This window comes from Anopheles arabiensis, chromosome 2 (genome assembly GCF_016920715.1).
Source record: "Anopheles arabiensis isolate DONGOLA chromosome 2, AaraD3, whole genome shotgun sequence".
Lineage (NCBI taxonomy): Eukaryota > Metazoa > Arthropoda > Insecta > Diptera > Culicidae > Anopheles > Anopheles arabiensis.
The window spans coordinates 64,080,534-64,099,359 of NC_053517.1; the positions used below are offsets into that span (position 1 = coordinate 64,080,534).

The 18,826-nt window shown below is 38.9% G+C and overlaps 1 protein-coding gene across 6 annotated transcripts; it reads left to right on the plus strand.

Moving 5' to 3' along the window:
* Positions 1-3,450: 3,450 nt before the first annotated feature.
* Positions 3,451-17,960, plus strand: LOC120896501 (endophilin-A). Of its 6 annotated transcripts, XM_040300673.1 has the most exons (13): positions 3,451-3,577; positions 8,182-8,611; positions 9,386-9,454; positions 9,531-9,633; positions 9,685-9,747; positions 10,998-11,131; positions 11,231-11,297; positions 11,771-11,871; positions 12,055-12,158; positions 12,229-12,326; positions 14,667-14,759; positions 15,584-15,708; positions 15,779-17,960. In XM_040300673.1, exons 2-13 carry the CDS (start codon positions 8,567-8,569, stop codon positions 15,902-15,904), a joined length of 1,128 nt encoding a protein of 375 aa, XP_040156607.1. In that variant the 5' UTR covers positions 3,451-3,577; positions 8,182-8,566; the 3' UTR covers positions 15,905-17,960. The 6 variants fall into 6 exon arrangements, with proteins under 6 accessions (XP_040156607.1, XP_040156603.1, XP_040156606.1 ...); XM_040300669.1 differs by having other exon boundaries at positions 9,531-9,747; XM_040300672.1 differs by having other exon boundaries at positions 9,531-9,747; positions 11,786-11,871.
* The last annotated feature ends 866 nt before the right edge of the window (positions 17,961-18,826 follow it).

Sequence of the window (18,826 nt, forward strand, 5' to 3'; positions counted from 1 at the left end):
ACATTTCAACAACAAAATTTGGCTATGCTGATTTCCTCTCCAGACTCATCAATACAGCAAACAAGGTAGAAGAGGAGTACATAATTGCATCAGTGCAATTGGAAGAGGAGATGACAGCTGTTCTGCAAGATTCGGCCGACAAAATGCCAATCACATCAAATATGATCGCTAAAGCCACACAACACGATGAAATGTTAAACCGTATCATTGAATACATTCTCAATGGTTGGCCAACTAGCGCAAAAGAATGCGAACATCCAGGAGATTCAGCTTTCTATCAACGCAAAGAAGGGCTGACTCTAACTCAAGGATGCATTCTGTTTGGAGAACGCGTGGTTATACCATCAGTCTTCCAAAAGCGTGTTCTGAAAATGCTACATCAAGGGCATCCAGGCATTGTCAGAATGAAAAGTCTCGCAAGAAGTATTGTTTACTGGCCTAACATTGACAAGCAGATTGAGGATGAAGTAAAACAGTGTAAGAGTTGTGCATCAGCATCTAAATCTCCACCACACGCTCCACCAGAGTCTTGGCCAACACCAACTGGTCCGTGGCAAAGGGTCCATATAGACTATGCTGGACCATTTCAAGGTCAATACTTTTTCCTCGTAGTTGATGCTTATTCTCGTTGGCCAGAAATCTACACAACAGCAACCACAACAGCGACGGTCACAATACAATTCCTTAGAGGTTGCTTTGCGCGGTTTGGATTACCGAATGTGATTGTCTCCGACAATGCGAGGGCATTCACGGGAGATGAATTCAATAATTTCTGCAAGTCCAACGGCATCATTCACATACGAACCGCTCCCTATCATCCACAATCCAATGGACAAGTGGAAAGGTTTGTAGACACCATGAAGAGAGCCCTAAAGAAAATTAACAAGGGAGAGCCTATGCAGGAAACATTGGACACATTCTTGGCATCGTATCGGTCGACACCAAACGCTACAATAGGACAAAGAACACCAAGTGAAATGATGTTTTCTTGGAACATGCGGACTACACTCGACCTACTGCGTCCTTACAAGAGTCCTGAAACAGACAAACCGCAGCACAACAAGCAGAAGCGACAATTTTGTCCCAACGACAATGTATACGCAAAAGTATACAAGGGGAACTCTTGGCATTGGGAATCGGGTCGAGTAATTGAACGGGTTGGTACAGTTAATTACAATGTATTTTTAGATCAAAAAGGAATACTCATCAGATCGCACCTAAACCAACTTCGAGCTCGACACGAATCTACATCAGACGAAGGTGATATCGATGAAGGACGTCAAGATCAACTATCACTGGATGTTCTACTCGATGAGTTCAACCTTCCCAAACTGGATCGAGGCCCTGACACTCAAGCTGATTCGGAGGCTATTTCCCAACGACCGGCAACAGGGGTTACGGCAGCTCAACCGGCACCGAGTCAGATTCCAGTACGACAACGGTCATCACATGGTCGCACAATTCGCCTACCAGCGCGATTCCAGCCCTACGTGCTGTCTTAAACCAGGGAGATGTCACATTCCATCATCTTGTCACAAGGGTTATGACAGATATGCACAACAGTGTATAGGGGGCTTATGGCACCCCAATGCGGGGCGCGATTCATGTGACGTTTGGCCACTGAACGATGTTTTGGGAACAACGCTTGAGACGAAATAGAACTAAACAAGAACTACCAAAATTCCAGCTTGTGTCGAATTTATTAAATTCAATATTTGATCCGTTAAAATTAAATGTTCATAATAAGTAGAAAATGTCAGTTGTGGGGATTCCGAGAATTGCTCGTCAAAGAAAATCATTTAAATTTGAATTTGAACAGACAAAGAGAATGAAATTTTCAGACGAGGGGTAGGTAGAAACACACGGTTGGGGTCCAGCCCAAGATCGGATCCGAAGTCCGTTGTTTTGGGCTGTCAATTCAAAATGGTGGATGGAGCGCTACCACGGAGAGAATGCGCTCTATTGCATGCCTTTAAAATGCACAAAGCGCTCCCACTGAAGAGAACGCTCGCTTGCGCTGTTTCATTGTATTTTCCTTATACCCCTTCCTTTCCGTTTCTTTCGGCTTGCGCTGAACTGGCACCTCACTTGATTCCAGCGAGTTGCGCTGCGCTGGATTGAAACCCCCTCCCGCTCGTTTCTTTCTGAGCGCGCTGTGCGCTTCCCTCCACACGTACTTGGTGCACTCGAATCAAAAGAAAAACTTTAACACATTAAACTTGGTTAAATAAAAGCATATTTTAATTCATAGCTTCACACAATCTTGCTTCAAACGACACACATTATTTATAAAAGTCGCACACTCTTTCATTATCTTTGCTAGTAGGGTAAAAATAAATTGATCGTTAAAATAATTGATTAAATTTAAATGGTTGCGTTCTCAACAGTGCTCCTGCCGAAATCTGCCAATATAATCTGGCCACACTGGACCGCAGGGCAAGAGCTCGCTCGAAAGGTCAAAAACCGTCGCAAAACGTCAAAACGACCGTCGCCAGCGCCTCCAAATCGTTGCGAGTTTCCCTCGCTGGCGACGTCGGTTTTCAGCAAAGTGGGTAGAAAGGAGGTGTCGTCATGTAGAACAATTGGGCATCGAGGCTTTAGAAAAAAGCGCAAAACCAGGATCGACGGCAGTTGTCAAATGCGACGAATGTTGCTGGTATTTGGATGGTATAAATGTATTGTTTTCGTTTAATTAATATTTGTTTAGCAATAAAAAATTGTATTTTGCATCCACACTCCATAAATCGGCATTTTACACGTTATAATGCAGCTGCCGCCTGTAAACAAATATCGACGGTTGTTGTCAAACTGAATCTCAAAATGGCAACATGCCAAACGCTAAGAAGACACCTCCTCTATATTCCACCTTGGGTTTTCAGTACTTGTGACGTCGGTTTTGACGTTTTGCGACGGTTTTGCGACGGTGGCAGCCAAAAAGCTCGCCTGACCTGCGGACCAGTGTGGCCAGAAATACCGATGTATATATATATATATCTATATATATATATATATATATATATATATATATATATATATATATATATATATATATATATATATATATATATATATATATATATATATATATATATATATATATATATATATATCTAGGGTTTGAAGGAAAAAATCTCAAATTTTTGAATTATTGAACTATAAAACTCAGCCAAACAGTCAAATCAATCTAAATAATCCAGCGAAAATCTTCAGAAAAATCTTCATTTGTGTAAGCTCTGAACCAAATCTAATCCGTATCCTAGATAAAGGATGCATATTCTCGTGAGATGGAACTTTCATTTTGCGCATTACCACCACCCCCCCCACCACCCCCCCCTCCCCACTATCCCGCTTAACACTTCTTTCCCTTTTACTTCTTTTAAGTTTCGAGTTTTAACCTACCGAAAACTACCGATAAAATTTTGATGCGCCTACCGAAAACCGCCAAAATAATCTGGCCACACTGTGTACAACTACATACAAACTGTCCGTCATAGGAGGACACAATAATTTGTTCTGCTACAGAAGAAGAAGTTCAACGTCGATACCATCCGCTCGTCGTGAATTTAACAAATTCTAGGTACTTGATGTTGCTTTTACTTAAAATTATTAAATTCCCTCAAAGTTATCGTCCCTTGTGTAGTGTCTGAAAAATCCCTGTCCCGATCGCTGCCTGCTATCTTCGCCAAAAGGCGGACGACCTTCCAGTGTGGTCTTATTTGTTGTGCTGTGCAAAAATTCGCGAGCCGTGCGTATATTTCCGTACGCCCAACGTTTTCATGGACCGTGTAGTTTGGGGGCTTTATTGTCAGCTGAGTGTAAAAATATTTTGTCCAACTGCTCGTGAAAGCCAGTATTTCGCTTACCCGCCGACGGCATCTCTTGTTTGTTCGTAAGTGGCCCTCCTGCAAAGGACCAACAGGGAGAACTGCTGGCCTACTGAGTGTAAGTGGTGTTACATTAGGATCCAGTGAATCGTGCGGTAGTTTGTTTTTTTTCTGCTTGCATATCGATTAATGGATCGGAAGGAGAGAGTCGTTCTAATCTTGTGAGTAAACGAAACGTTCTTACATGAACATTACCCGTTGCCAAAAGCGTATTTGCAAAGATAAGAAAGTGTTTAGCCGTGATAAGAAAGGTATTTATTTGACACTGCGTCTTTTGCGAAAACTATTTTAACTACCGACGGCACACGCTGGTGTTGCAAGTGATGGGGCCCGCAATATCGATCGGGTCATTTTTTTACGGCTCATTTTCCAAAATTAGGCAGACAGGGATAGAGTGCGAGCGACAAACCGAATGTGAAATTGTGTCGAGTGTTTTTCAATGAGAAGCGACCGATGCGTGCTGCCTATCAATCTCGAGTCCGCATAAGTTGAAGAGCATTGGACTCTGAATCCGCTCTCAGTCAGTCATGCAAACGGAGGAGGGTATCATAGCCGGCGGGCTGCAAGAAGATGATGATGATGCTGACTTCCTGCTGTTGGAAAGTTTGCAATGCTCCACAGACGACGACGAAGGATCGTGCAGTGGGGAAAAGGCGCTTGGCAAGGGTTGGCAGGGTGCACTATTTTTATCTCATTCAACCACACTGCCTATGGTCGCCGATACGCGATGGGGGGATGGGAATAGGAATATGTGCTACGATTAGGTGGAATTTGCACATACGAATGACGGAAGCTGCGAGTCACGGTAATAGATCGTTTCGGCCGACTGTAATGTGCATCGATTGGTGGTGACGGCTCTGCTGCGATGCGGTCGGCATCATGAGAAGATGGTGCGTTGCACACGCACAACAGGGGGAGAGAACTGCAACATTCTCTTGCTTGCAACCTCACTCGAACCTGACCGTCTCTGCGCACACATTTCCAAGGTCAATGCTAATGCTGTCGGTGGAATGGGGCCGATTTCGGGAACCACTGTTGTGGGAACACTGGATCAAATGAGTGTTTTGCAGTGTTGTTCACAACAGTTTGTGGTTGCGTCGCTGTACGGCTGTTTTGATGTACAACAATCGAATCTTTTCTTTTAGGGACAACGTTCTAACGAACCAACGATAAGATATATCTGGTGGTGTAGATGTTTTTTATTTCGAATTTGTTGGGTTCAGCCTCAACATTTAGTATCTAAAGCCAAACGAAAGTTATTCATACGTGAGTAGTAAGACGGTAAGCGTATTCTCGCCATAGATAAGATAAGCCAAAATCATGGATGGAGCATTTTATTTCAGGACAGTATGCATTGAACGATCCTGCCCTACTCAAGCAAGCAAAACAGTTTGATTTATTTTAGGAAATGAAGATGAATTTACGTGTTTCCATGCCCGATGCATTCAACCTCTAACGGCTCTAACCTTGAGAGTAGAAAATACTGTGTTATCGGATCGGTAATTTAACGCAATTCACAACAACCTAATAATTACACTGCGCTGGTGCTATTTTCCCTCACAGACAGCTCCGTCTTAGAAACACGAGGCTTTTTGTATAAAATATCTTTGATGCTTTGTTGATCATGAGGTTTTCAAATGCTTTTCCATAAAACATGGTATTGTTGATTCCCTTGCCTTGGCGATAAATAATGTGAACTGGATTCCCAAAAATATTCCATTATCAACATCATTCAAATACCAAGCCCAATTGTAAAAATCAGCCATTGCCATTGGACGTTTCTGGAACGCGGCCGATAATGAAATGCTCTTGAGAATGTTCACAACGTTAAATTTGAAGTTAACCCAAATGCAAATGCTCTTGAGCATGCGAGGCAAGCAGCGATATGCGTAGCCCAGACATGGTTTTGATCCCCTTACCCCTCGACAATGTTTGTATTTGGAAATAGCCATGTTGAAGTAGTTGTATCGAGCTACATTCTAAAATATAATGTTGTTCCACATCAACAGTTATGGTAACCTTTCATCGTTTGTAATTTCATGGTTCACTGAACGCAAGCCACTACTAGGGGTTTGTGCTCTATGGTTTTACTTAATGGATGATACGTTACATTTTCTATGCGTTCCCATGCTTACGCCGTTGCAAACCTTGCACTTATTCTACTCCTTCAAATTATGAAGCCTTTAAGCTTTTGTTTAGTTGATTGTAGGATTGTTAGGATTACAAAAGATTTAGACATCCAAATTCAGGCCTACCCTTCGCAAAGGCATGGGCTGTTCTAGAGAAACAACTCTCTGACGGAGAGCTTAAAGAAAGATATGCTTGGCCTTCAAATACCAGAAGAATCGGAATAATAATGTATCCATGGGTCTGGTGTAGCATCGATAAAGAGACTTATCGGCGACGAAATGTCTAGTATCTGCTATATCCTGAGACACGCAAAAACAGCTCCGAGATAACTGTATCTTTTGGCACACATTTTTAAGAAAAAAGAGAGGAGTAATATACATGCCATGTTTATGGTAAATGATTGAATAATGATAATGTGTATGATGGTCTGGCTGCGAATACATTTATATTAAATCTGTTAAACATTTGCTCAGCGCTACATACAAGGGACCGATATGTAAGCGTCGTTTGGGGCGATGCAGTTATACTATTCCAGACGTTGTTGGTGCGGTACTGTGGCGTAAGAGCGCAAGCGTACGATCAAGAGTCTCCTAGTTCATATGAATGACGAAATTGGTGACGAAATCGTGCGCTTTAAAGAGCGCATTTGATTGAAATGTGGGCTCTGCGTGTGGGTATGTGTAAAACAGGTCCTTCATGCAATGGTTAGAGACTGGTTCTAACCAACTCTGAAGGGTGCCTTTGTGCCGTGTGTCCACATATATGCGTGTGCAATGCATAATTTGACTATTTGCTCCTGTGTATGTGTGTCTCTTTTAGGTTTGGCGTGATTTTGGCCGCGCCGAAAGAGAGAGAGAATGCATGATTCTTATACTCCCTCAAAACCATTTGAACGTTTGTATGAATGAATTTGCCGTTCCTCTTTCTTCCTGAAAGGTGTAGGAATAGAATGTATCACGTGACTGTTCGATTTGGATTTCTCCTTGTTTCATCTCTTGTTTTGTTATGACCAATGATGTGTCAATGTGGACGGAAAAGGCTAAAAAATTGGGCAGTTTTCCTCATGCCGACATATCTAAACATGGAATCAAAGGGAGAATAGGACATTTGTTAATGATTTGCTCTATGGGCTTAAGGGCTTCATGGTATCGCCTTTTCCACACGTTTAACTTCACACAATCCATACTGCTCAGCACATATGTGAGCAAATTGTGTGGGCAGTGCGCGATGCAACCCACATAAACAATATGTTTAATTTTTCTACCATGGTCTGGACACGTTCGCTTTGCGTTGATAGTGTGTTAGTACCCACTTTTCATCGTATTGTAACGCCTGTTTGATTCATCCTTTGACTCGTAGTGAGAGAGAGAGAGAGAGAGAGTGACCGAGAGCATGAAAAGAGCACCGTGAACAAGCACGCACACTGCTAGAGATTAGTTCGATTCTAACGCGATTCTACTTACACGCTCTTTTTGAGAGCGAATCTTGCGCTTTACTGTACACAGGTTTTCTCACTTTTCCACCGAAAGCTTTGCGAGCAACCTCAATTGGGTTGACGTTAACTACTGCAAACTTCGGATGGCTGTAGCCCAAGTTTCTTGTCACAGTCCTTTCGAACGCGTCGGTCACGTCTCGTGCAAGCTTCTTGAAAACGCTGCAAAGTAGCCGCAAGTGAAATAGAACCGTACAATTCTACTATTTAGCAATTTAGCTTGTCTGTGTAATTTCGCCTGCAGAATACGAGAATCTTCTGGATAAACGAAAAAATTAGCTGAATTACATCCATCGGTAGGGGTTTCAAAGTAAGTGAAAATGGTGTAGTCACATATCCTGCAAAGTTACTTTGCAATGTGAAATTCTTAGGGCACGGTTCCAAATAGTCCTTCGTGTCACATGGTACTTTTGTTCGGTATGAACACTCGGTTTATAATAATAAAAAACACGATATAAAATAGTTTAGTATATCAATTTTCTCACTCATAAGGGGTAATTATAACTATTTTTTTTTATTCTTTTCATGTACATTTCCTCGGCCAACAATATTATCTCACATCGTCTGTCTGGATGCAATTGGACATTTACCGGATTATCATGAACATACTTGTGCTGTTGTCCTTGCTGGAAACTAACATCCAAATGCTGATGAATGCTACGGCAACGAAAAAAGGCTTTCAAACCATTGTTAATACGAGTATCCTCTGCAGCGTGAGCACACAGCGCCCTAGTTAAGTGATATATGTGCGAATGTGTCCGTGATACAGTGTAGTGGACGGTGCAAGTGTGTTGTATAATAATCAGTGTAGTAGGGACATATTGCTGGTGAAACTATCACGTTCAGAATCTTGAAAAGTTGTTAAGTTTTTCTTGCCATCGCGTAAGGAAAAGAAGAACGAAACCATCAGTTCACCCGTGTCTGTGTGTGTGCTGATATAAGCTGCTGACGACAAGTGCTTGCTCTGGTGGAGATAGCAAGGCGGAGGAGAGAAGGAAATAAATTTTGAGACGCAACGTTAATATAAAAATCTTCCACCATTTTCTCCAAAGGCGAAAACATGGCATTTGCGGGCCTTAAAAAGCAAATTAATAAAGCAAATCAGGTAATGTGGTTTGTGTTCAAGTAGGATCATTGCTCAAATTTATCTAACAAATGATTGCATGAAAAAATTGGTTTCATGAAAAATTATATTAAGACGCTCCTTTTTTTTATAACGCTTTTATAGTTTTTAACTGGCTTAATCGCGTCATAGTAGATTAAGTTTATCTTTAGTGAAGTTTTTGAATTGATAGGAACCAGAATGTAGTAACAAATGAAGAACGACACGTTTTGTTGTAGAGAGCATGGTTAAAGCGAAATGTAGGTCACGACCAATTTGAAGATGAATGTAAAACATATTCAGCCTATCTGGGCAAGGTACAGTGTCGTGTCGTCCCAACTAGCATAACCATTTTAACATTACTTTGTTATACAATTTGCCTACACCCTAAAATGAATATTAGAGGGTTCGTAAGAGAACAATATTCATGAGTACAATATAATTGTTTGCTACGTTGCCAAAGAACGTGTCAAAATGACAAGCTAGAGAATGTTACAATTTTTTTAATCAAAAATGAATGTTAGAAAATAATTACCGCTCGAAAGTGTCACAAATTCTTTTTTTGTACTGTAAATTTGTTAAAATTTGAACAAATACGTTGTGACACAAGGAGGCGCCTGGTGTTTTACAGCAAGAGCGCTTTATTGTTTTATATTTGATGATACTCAAATTTATAATACTACATTCGCGCATAGTATGAAGATCGCACATAATTTACTGTGAATGTTCGGCATTGTTTTAGCATATTTGCACACTAATTCTTTCCTGGTGTTTCAGTATGTCACTGAAAAGATGGGAGGTGCTGAAGGCACCAAGCTGGACTTGGATTTCATGGAGATGGAGCGCGTAAGTTGATAAAATGTATTACTTACCAATTACGGTGCATTTAACAATCGAATATATATATTGTATCTCGACACAGAAAACGGATGTCACCGTCGAGCTAGTCGAAGAGTTGCAAGCCAAGACCAAAGAGTACTTGCAACCGAATCCGACAGCTAGAGCAAAGATGGCAGCGGTCAAAGGTATTTCTAAATTATCAGGTCAGGCTAAAAGTAATACTTATCCACAACCAGAAGGTATATTGGCTGACTGTATGCTGACGTATGGTAAAAAGCTTGGTGAGGACAGTATTTTTGGTAAGTACAGCGCATACCGCCGCGTTTTACTTATTTTCACATTGCACATCTAAATGTAAGCGACAATGTTGTTGTTTTTTTTTGTTTCAATGTATTTCTTTTCCATTAAAATCGTTTGTTTGCATTCATACATCACAGGCGCATACAATCCGTTCATTGAATGACCTATATCTTTCACAACATTAATAATAATAATAATAATAATAATAATAATAATAATAATAATAATAAACAGTATGCAATATTCTCCAAACCCCCCGCCCCCTCCCCTCATTGTTAAAAGATGTGAAAAAGTATGCAAATATTAAATTGAGCATAAGCTCTGGAAAGCCATAATAGCAGATGAGTTAAATAATCGGTCAAAAGAGGAAGGAGTACACATTTTACAATTATTTAATCCTATCTTTTGCTAATTTTATTCATAAAAGCCACTTAAAAAATGACCGAAGGACATTAATGTATGTATTTCTCCTTCTAATTAACAAAGTTGAGATTGGTCAGCCTCTCTGCATTAGTTTAACTCTTGTACTATTCTTTTTTCCTTAAATTTTTAGTAGAATATTTAAAAATGTAACGGTACGAATTTAGCCATTTTCAACTATAATCCCTCGTTAGATGTTTATTCTCTATCCTTCTCTTTCTCTCTTTCTCTCTGTGTCATCCTTTGCTAAATGCTTAAATGCACACCCGATGAATGTTATACTGAAATCTCTATACAGTCACAAAACTCGTCTATCGTGTAGATTACTGCTAGTAAATTGAATGCATTCTTTATTTCACAAACATCAATTGAAAACAGAGATATAAAATTGGTAAATGGTTCACATAAAGTACGTGCCGCTTTGTTTGGTGCTGACGTGTGAATATTGATACTTATAACTTTACCGTCCTCGTCTAGTATACTATTTTTACTATCTTTTGTTGTTGTAAACTGTATTTTTTATGATACACAATGCATAACGTGATGTCACTGAATATAGTAATAATGTTAGAACACATTTCTATACCATTGAATGTAGCTTTACCAGTTCATTTCGATTTGTTAAACTAATACCCTTTTATGTATCTCTTCAATCCTGTACATTTCAAATGGTGTATATACCGATATACCTGGGTCGTCGGTCCAACCAACACAACTTTAAATCGTCATTGATCGTGCCGAATTGGTTTTGTGTTCCTGCTTGGGGCATGCAAAATAATAACGCACAAATTGCCTCCCGAACTATCCGTCTGTTTTCCAACCTATGCAGCGTCGGCGTTGGTCGAAATGGGCGACTCGCTCAAGCAGATGGCTGACGTGAAGTATTCGCTTGATGATAACATTAAACAAAACTTCCTCGAACCGCTCCATCAGCTACAGACGAAGGATTTGAAGGAAGTGATGGTAAGCATTGTATTTGTTTGAAGCCTTTCATGGTGCATTCTTCGTATAGGTATATAATATTTTAATTTGTTATTTTGTTCTTTTTGTTTCTTCGTTTAGCACCACCGTAAAAAACTACAAGGCAGACGTCTTGATTTCGATTGTAAGAAAAGGCGACAAGCCAAGGGTATGTATATTTATGTTTTATTGTCTATGTTCAATGACTCCTGATGACCAATTGTTTAGTTGTTGTGTTTAATTGCTACTTTATTTGTATCATAATTTTAAATACAGTCGTATATGTTTCGATAGATTTAAAAAATATTTAAAATTTTCGATTTTTTATTAGTTTAATAATGGTTTATATTTTACATTTTTTAGAGTTTGTATTTATGGTTTACTTTATTTTATTTTTATTTTCATGATCGCTGCTGTATTTCGAATGTCATGTTGTCGATTCCTGCCTAACGCACTGGCCCTTTTACACCGTCATCTTTACCCCTGCGTATTATGGCCAAATGTTATATGTGTTCTGTTATTATGCTTTTTAATGCTATATGGGTTGTTAACTATTGCTCTATATATTCCGTATTTTTTGTCTGTATCTATGCCCCGGTACACGGTGGACAAATAATGCCTTGAAATAATGGCTAACAAAAGGTTCTCAAATTACAGACGATGAAATCAGGAGCGCTGAGGAGAAATTTGCCGAATCGCTACAGCTTGCACAGGTTGGAATGTATAATCTGTTGGAGAATGATGTAAGTTGATTTGAAAACGGTATAGTTGGTTTTGTATTTAATTTTTGACTTCAAACATTACCATCCGTGTTGTGATTTGTCTATATCCCATTAATTATCATGGTGCATGTACCCTCACGTGGAACTGTTCTAATGTAATACATATTCGATGCTATGGATTATTCCTCCTACGCTCTTTGTTAGGTTGAGCAAGTCTCCCAGCTGGTAACATTTGCCGAGGGGATGCTCGATTATCACTCTCAATGTTCTGAGATATTGAAAGTATTGGTGGAAACGCTGAACGAAAAGTAAGTAGTGCATTAATATAAGGTACGCAACGCAGCTATTTAAATGCTCATTCGTGTGTTTTCTCCACAGGCGCGAGGAAGCTGCAGCAAGACCAAAGTCTGAATTTGTACCCAAGACGCTTGCCGATTTGAACATCGAAATGCTCGGTTCGCAGGATGGAATGAACGGTGGGCCCCATTTTCTTAATCCCAATAGGTTGAACAATTCCCATCACCACATGTACAGTTCCCAGCAAAATCTGTCCAATAACAAAACCTATTCTTCCAATCACAACAACAATAGTAGCCACTTTAACCGTAACCGACTATATGGCTCTCAGCAGAGCCTATCGTCGACACGGAGCGGCGGTACGTCAAGTGCATTTGGTGGTGTAGGTGGCAGAGCAGGCGACACCAGTGGAATTGATAGTATTAGTAGTACTGATGGGTCTGACATGCGGCCGCCGTCTTACGGATCGTCCGTAGACAGCTGGTTAAATGCATGGGATCAACCGAATAATGGGGGTTATGCCGGAAACGGTGGTATTGGTGCAGGGTCTAAGCCGGGCAAGAGTACTACTACGTCCAACAGCGGGGCCAACATTCGAAATAATAATACAAACAGTTATAGTTCAATGTACAGTACCGCTACTACCAATAGCACCGCAATGTTTGCTAACAACAACAACAACAACAGCAAGAGCATCTTCAGTGATCCTTGGTCAGGTGATTTGTTTTGAAATTTTTATTTTATCATTTATTTTTAATTTATTTACTTCATTTACTCGTACCAGTGAACAATGCGTTCTAGTATTGATTTAAGTCTTACATGTTTATGGAATTCCAGAAACAATTACAAAATTTAATGTAAGCAACAATTATAATATTGTGTAATTCAACCAAGGGATTGAAATTTTGAAATAAGCATGAGCGAAAGAGCCGAATAATCTTGTTCTACTTTAAAAGTAGAATTTGTATGTATGGTTTTGATACCGTTTAAACAACTGCTAGAAACATCTGCTTTAAACTAAATTCTAGAAATGTGGCGTTTGTAGAAGATGCCACAAGCTTAACAAATGGTTTACTTCACTTTTCGCATTATTGACTGGTACATTAAAGATATCTTATGTTATGCATTATACAAGTTAATGTTGAGTTTCGGATTGGTATGGATAATGTAACAACATTCATAACAACATAAATACCCATTTTGTTGTTGTTTTATTAGTTTGATAATGTAAACAAGAAGAAGATACAATGGACAAATACACAGACGATAGACAGCATCGCTTATGTACAGAGATAGAATAACAAGTAGTTTCGATACGCATTCCTCGACCCTTAAAACGTTCTATATGGAAACTAAAATACACATACATATTAGTACTACAAGGAATCTTATTTCACTAGAACGTTTAATAGATAAGCGTGAAATAAGGGCGATTTAACAAGGTGATGGAAGATGCATGTAAAACGCTGGGTAACACACCGATTCATGGATCCTTCCTACTACCTACTATCCGTTAAATGTTCATGCTGGTGATGGGAATTTGCTTTACATAATAGTAGTATTCAGTGCATTTCAAATAGTATGTAAGCTAGCTATGAATGTTGAGGTTACGGATTCCCTGCGCATCCTTCGCTTCACATACTTCATTTACAAACATCATATTTATTTGATTTTATTGATGCATTGGTAATTCACAACATTGCTCCAACTACAATTGCCTAACATTATTTAAATCATTTTTTTACCTTAGCTAAATTAACTAGCTAATTGAATTACGCAAAGGAACACTGAAAGCTGTGTGGAGTAGTTAATGTACGCTAACACTCGATAGAATTATTGTAGGCACATACTTCTATACATACCTATACAATCCATCATAATCTTGCTGATGTTTGTTGAGTTCCGCTATTATCGTCCAATATAGATTCTTAAATTTCTCCATTTTTATAATCAACTATCGGCTGACCGTGGCTTTGTGATTTTTCAATGAATTCACTTTGTAAGGAGGTCATTTGAAGATAGTTACAACCTTCTTTTTAGACGATAATACACAGCAAGAGTGAATTTGGATTGTATTTATCGAATAACATATCCAATATATGTTTGCCTTGTGTTTTGAATGCAGAGCGCAGTGATTGTTTGTCACATAATTGTTTTTAATAATCAAAGTGCGATACAATTTTGCCTGCTTCAACTCTATGATGTATTCTCCACTACTCTATCCTGAGCTCCACAGCATTTTCTCAATTAAAATTTCCTTTTTATATAAAGTACTGTTTGTCTACTATTTGTCGATGAATTTGTGTCAGTTTGAATGATTGTTTATATATCTTTCTATATACATCTCTCTCTTTTTCTATTTATATAAATTTCTTTCTCTCGTTCTCTCTCTTTCTCTCTCTCTCTCTCTCTTTCTCTCCCGTACTCTTTAATTTGGTCAAATCACTATAAAAAACTGTCTTCATTGTTTTCTTTACATAAATGTGTTTTTGCTATTTGTATGACTTACGTATCGCTAGGCGGTTCATCCTCTCATCTCAGTTCGCCGGTCAATAAACCGACACATCTGGAACTGTTGGGAAATGGTCAAGCACAGGCGCGTTCTACTAATGGTAAAAGAAACGAATGAATCATCTCTTTTGAATTTCAAAAACAACATTTTTAATTTGGCATACTTACACGAAATTAACACCGATTGTACAATGTGAATGAGAAACGTACTACTACTACTGTTGTTGGCGTGAGAGATATGATTTTGTAGCGTGTGTGTTTACAACTAATTGAATTCATTATTGTTTACTCACCAATGGAACGTCCGTTTGTCCGTTTGTTGCTACTGTTGCTTAATTGTTATTACACGTTTTTTGTTCTATGCTGTCCTTTTTGTGTGAGGTGTGTTACTTTGTGCGGTGATTATTCGCCGATGTTGTTATCGTGAACATGCGACATTAATTAGATTGCTCTGTGTTTCGTTTGCTATGTACGTTAAAAATAGGGATTATAGTGTGCAATTTATGTGAAACATGCCTTCCTTCATTTTCCTTTTGCAAACTGCATGCTTGTTGCGCCTTTTGTTCGTTTTAGTTTTGGAAGTATAGAAACAAAATAATCAAAAACCATCACTAGAGTTATTCAATTTAATTCACACATATTCACTCTCACAACATATACGTATATAAGTTCTGTACGTAAAGTATGGCTGAGGTTAAAATTATCGTGTATGTTTCGCTCACTATTATCCTAATTTATGCATTAACAAACTAACATGCTGAAGCCAGAAGTGATCGGTTAAAAATTTAGTCGCAGAATCTAGAGTAACTTTGCACAGTACTTTACTGCCATTAATAGGTTTATGCTCAGATTAGACATATTTATAGATAAGATAGTGCTTAAAATTGTAACACACATTTTTATGTATTGTAATGTTATTTATTAGCTTCGCCATTGCCGTCTCCGATGCGTTCTCCCGCAAGAACACCGATGCCAACAAAGCCCACACAGCCATGCTGCACAGCATTGTATGACTTTGAGCCAGAGAACCCGGGGGAATTGGGTTTCAAGGTAAGCTAAGCTGACCTTGACGCTTCCATGCCGGACGTGTACTATAAACGCTTGTTGTGAAACTTTGTAGGAAAACGATGTCATTACTCTAATCCAGCGCGTGGATGAAAACTGGTTCGAGGGTAGCTTGAATGGACGAAACGGCTATTTCCCCCAGTCGTATGTACAGGTGACCGTGCCACTGCCCAGTAATTAAGCCAGCATCCAGCAAGGACCTACAAATGATGTTACTACTCAAAACGAACGTAGAACGTAAACGTATGAAAAACAACAACAACAGCAAAAACAAAACGCAAACAACTTATTAAAAAAGATGCAAAGCAGAGCAGTCAAACGTAAAAGAGGCCCGATGTGCGTAGAGCGACAGAGGAATCAACTCAAGCAGAGTTGAATTGGTCAAGAACTGAAGAAGAAAGCCTATGCTGTGCTTAACAACCAACGCATGGGCTGAGATGGAGACAGACATCTGAATAGCTAGCGCCAAATCGTTAACCCAAAACTAAAACAAACAAACAAAAAACATTCATAATCTATTAACTCCTCTCCTCCGACACTTGAAGTCTCCCTAACCTATGATTACTAGTTTAAATTCGGATAAAATGAAGCAGTGAAACCGAAGAAGACGAAGAAAAAAAAATACGTTCCTCAAAGACTCTTCTAAATTAAAATTGAGATTACCAAATCATAATGACACGTTACGGATCGAATTAAATCGAAGCCCACGTCATTAACGGTATGTTGCTAGCCAGCGAACATTTTACTATCTTACAAATACTAAAGAACACGTTGCACACCCTCCTTTCTGGAGGAACTTTTAATCGAGCAAATGTTCTGTTTTAGCAAACGATAACTTTTAAAAGCAAACTCGCGGAGGCATCATCACGATTTATCTTAGTTTAATTTGTACTATTGCAATTATTTTACCCATCTTATATTGTTGCTCCACGTAGTGATTTTATAGCAGATTCAAGATTCAATTACTATATCTGATCACTTTCTGTGTAAAAGAGCATCGATCGAATAAAGATAGGTTTTGATTTGGGAATGAGAAATCGTGTAGGGAAATGTATGCTTGTTTAAAGATCAATTCCTCCATTTGTTACAGTACAATTCAGTACACAAGTGTTGTTATGCATGAAGATTGATAGAATGTTGCTGTATGTGGTGTAGTTGAATCACTCGAGTTTGCCATAGAAATAGAATGCGAATGAAATGTTATGAGATTATTTAGACAAGGTTAGGTTTGCTAGAAGCAGATGCTTCTCGTTTGTGATGCTGTTACCTTAACGTTTTACTTTAAATTGCGCATTTCGTTCAAATGCATCTGTGTATTGATAGCATCACCACCACCATCACCTGTTGAACCTATTGTTGAGAATGTGGGTTTGAGTTTTCCTGCAATGCGTCTACAGGTTTGTTGTACAGCCTACGATTATGAGCGCTCTCTTACTAGCATGTCTTACTAGCAGAAAGGTAGACAAATCATATGTTTAGTATCTGCGAAGGACTTTTTCGAGACATAGCATAAGTTTTATGAGTTAGTTAGCAAACTTATTGATGCAATCATTACATACACGTTCGGTTGGCATGGAAACATCACTAATGACCATGCAGTAGCCCCACTATGCGCTCTTCATGGTTTATGTTGCCAGTTGGATAGAATTGCTCATAACAATTATATATGTATACATGTACATTATGCCCAAGTTCTTCGTTTTGATAGGATTTTTTTTAAATAATACCCACATCAGTTAGTGGCGTTTGGCCGCAAACATTATTGTTTAATTCTGTAAGAATAATCACCGATAAAAAGTATGTAATCAACGCGTACCGTTGCTCAATAGTACAGAACTACAACAGAAAGTATGATGTTTAGTTTACAGAAATTCTTTGCCTAGTTTTTCTTTTTCCATTACATACACACATAAGGTTTATCTTATGCGCTGGTTAGAAAAGAAATCGAGTTCTAAAATCATGTATTACTACTACTTTGCGCTTGGCACAAGAAACGCATTACGCATTGCCTGTTGCTGATGGGAAACTTGATTCCTCGTTGATGCCAATATTTTACTTTACTGTTGTATGGATCGGAAGTTCGTATATACGTATACGTGATATATATATTTGTCGGGTTAGAGTATTATTTGTACAGATACACAATTGTATGTTATGTTTAGCGATCCTATTTTAAGTTTACAACCTCAAAGTCATTAGTTATGATAAAATGAAAATGTTTAAACCATCCAAAAACAGCATTTGTATTGAATGTGTTTATCTCGCATCTTTCTTCTATTCCCTTCCGCATCCGCTCGGCGAGCGATATTAGGGACAAAAATTAAGCAATCCTTAGGCGTCCGAAAATACCACATGCGCACATACACTGGGTATGTAGAATGGATTGGTTAATGTAGCCATACGAACCAGATTGGAAGTTTGTGGTTATCGTATTATTATTTATGTAGTAGGGTTTTGCTATGTTCCTTTCAGAACTGTTTGACTGTATGTTTAAATTATAAGTATAATGTATAATGGTCAATTTCAAGCATCATTTCCATAAAACCATGGTATTGCTAGGGGTGCACTTTTTATTTTTTTTTAAATAAAAACCATACGTTCCCCATGAATGTGCACGGTTCAAAAAGCATGACTAATGTTCGTACAAATAGGTCGTTTTTTTTGTTGATTGAAAGATTGTAACGACCTACGATTTGATTGATTGCATGCAAGATGAACAAGAGCGAAGAAATCCGGCAAAAGACAGCGACGGATGTATATTTAAACAGCATAACCGTTTGACTAGTGCCCGAAAATTGTTTAACATTACTTTACTACTAACGTACACCGACCTATAAAAGCCTATGAATCCATTTCAACTAATATGAGTGCAATGATATTGACATTAAAATATATACAACCAAAGATATTTACCCTCGATGCGCGCGAAGAAATAGAGTCTATATTAACGATAACCACCAGTTGTTGTAACGACGATGGCTCGCTGTGTCTTGCAAAGATGCGCCATCAGTAAACAGAGCGGCAGCAGTAGCAGCAGCAGCAACAGCAGCAGCAGCAACAGCAGCTGTAGTCAGTGAGTGCCCTTCTTCTACATTGTGGCGGG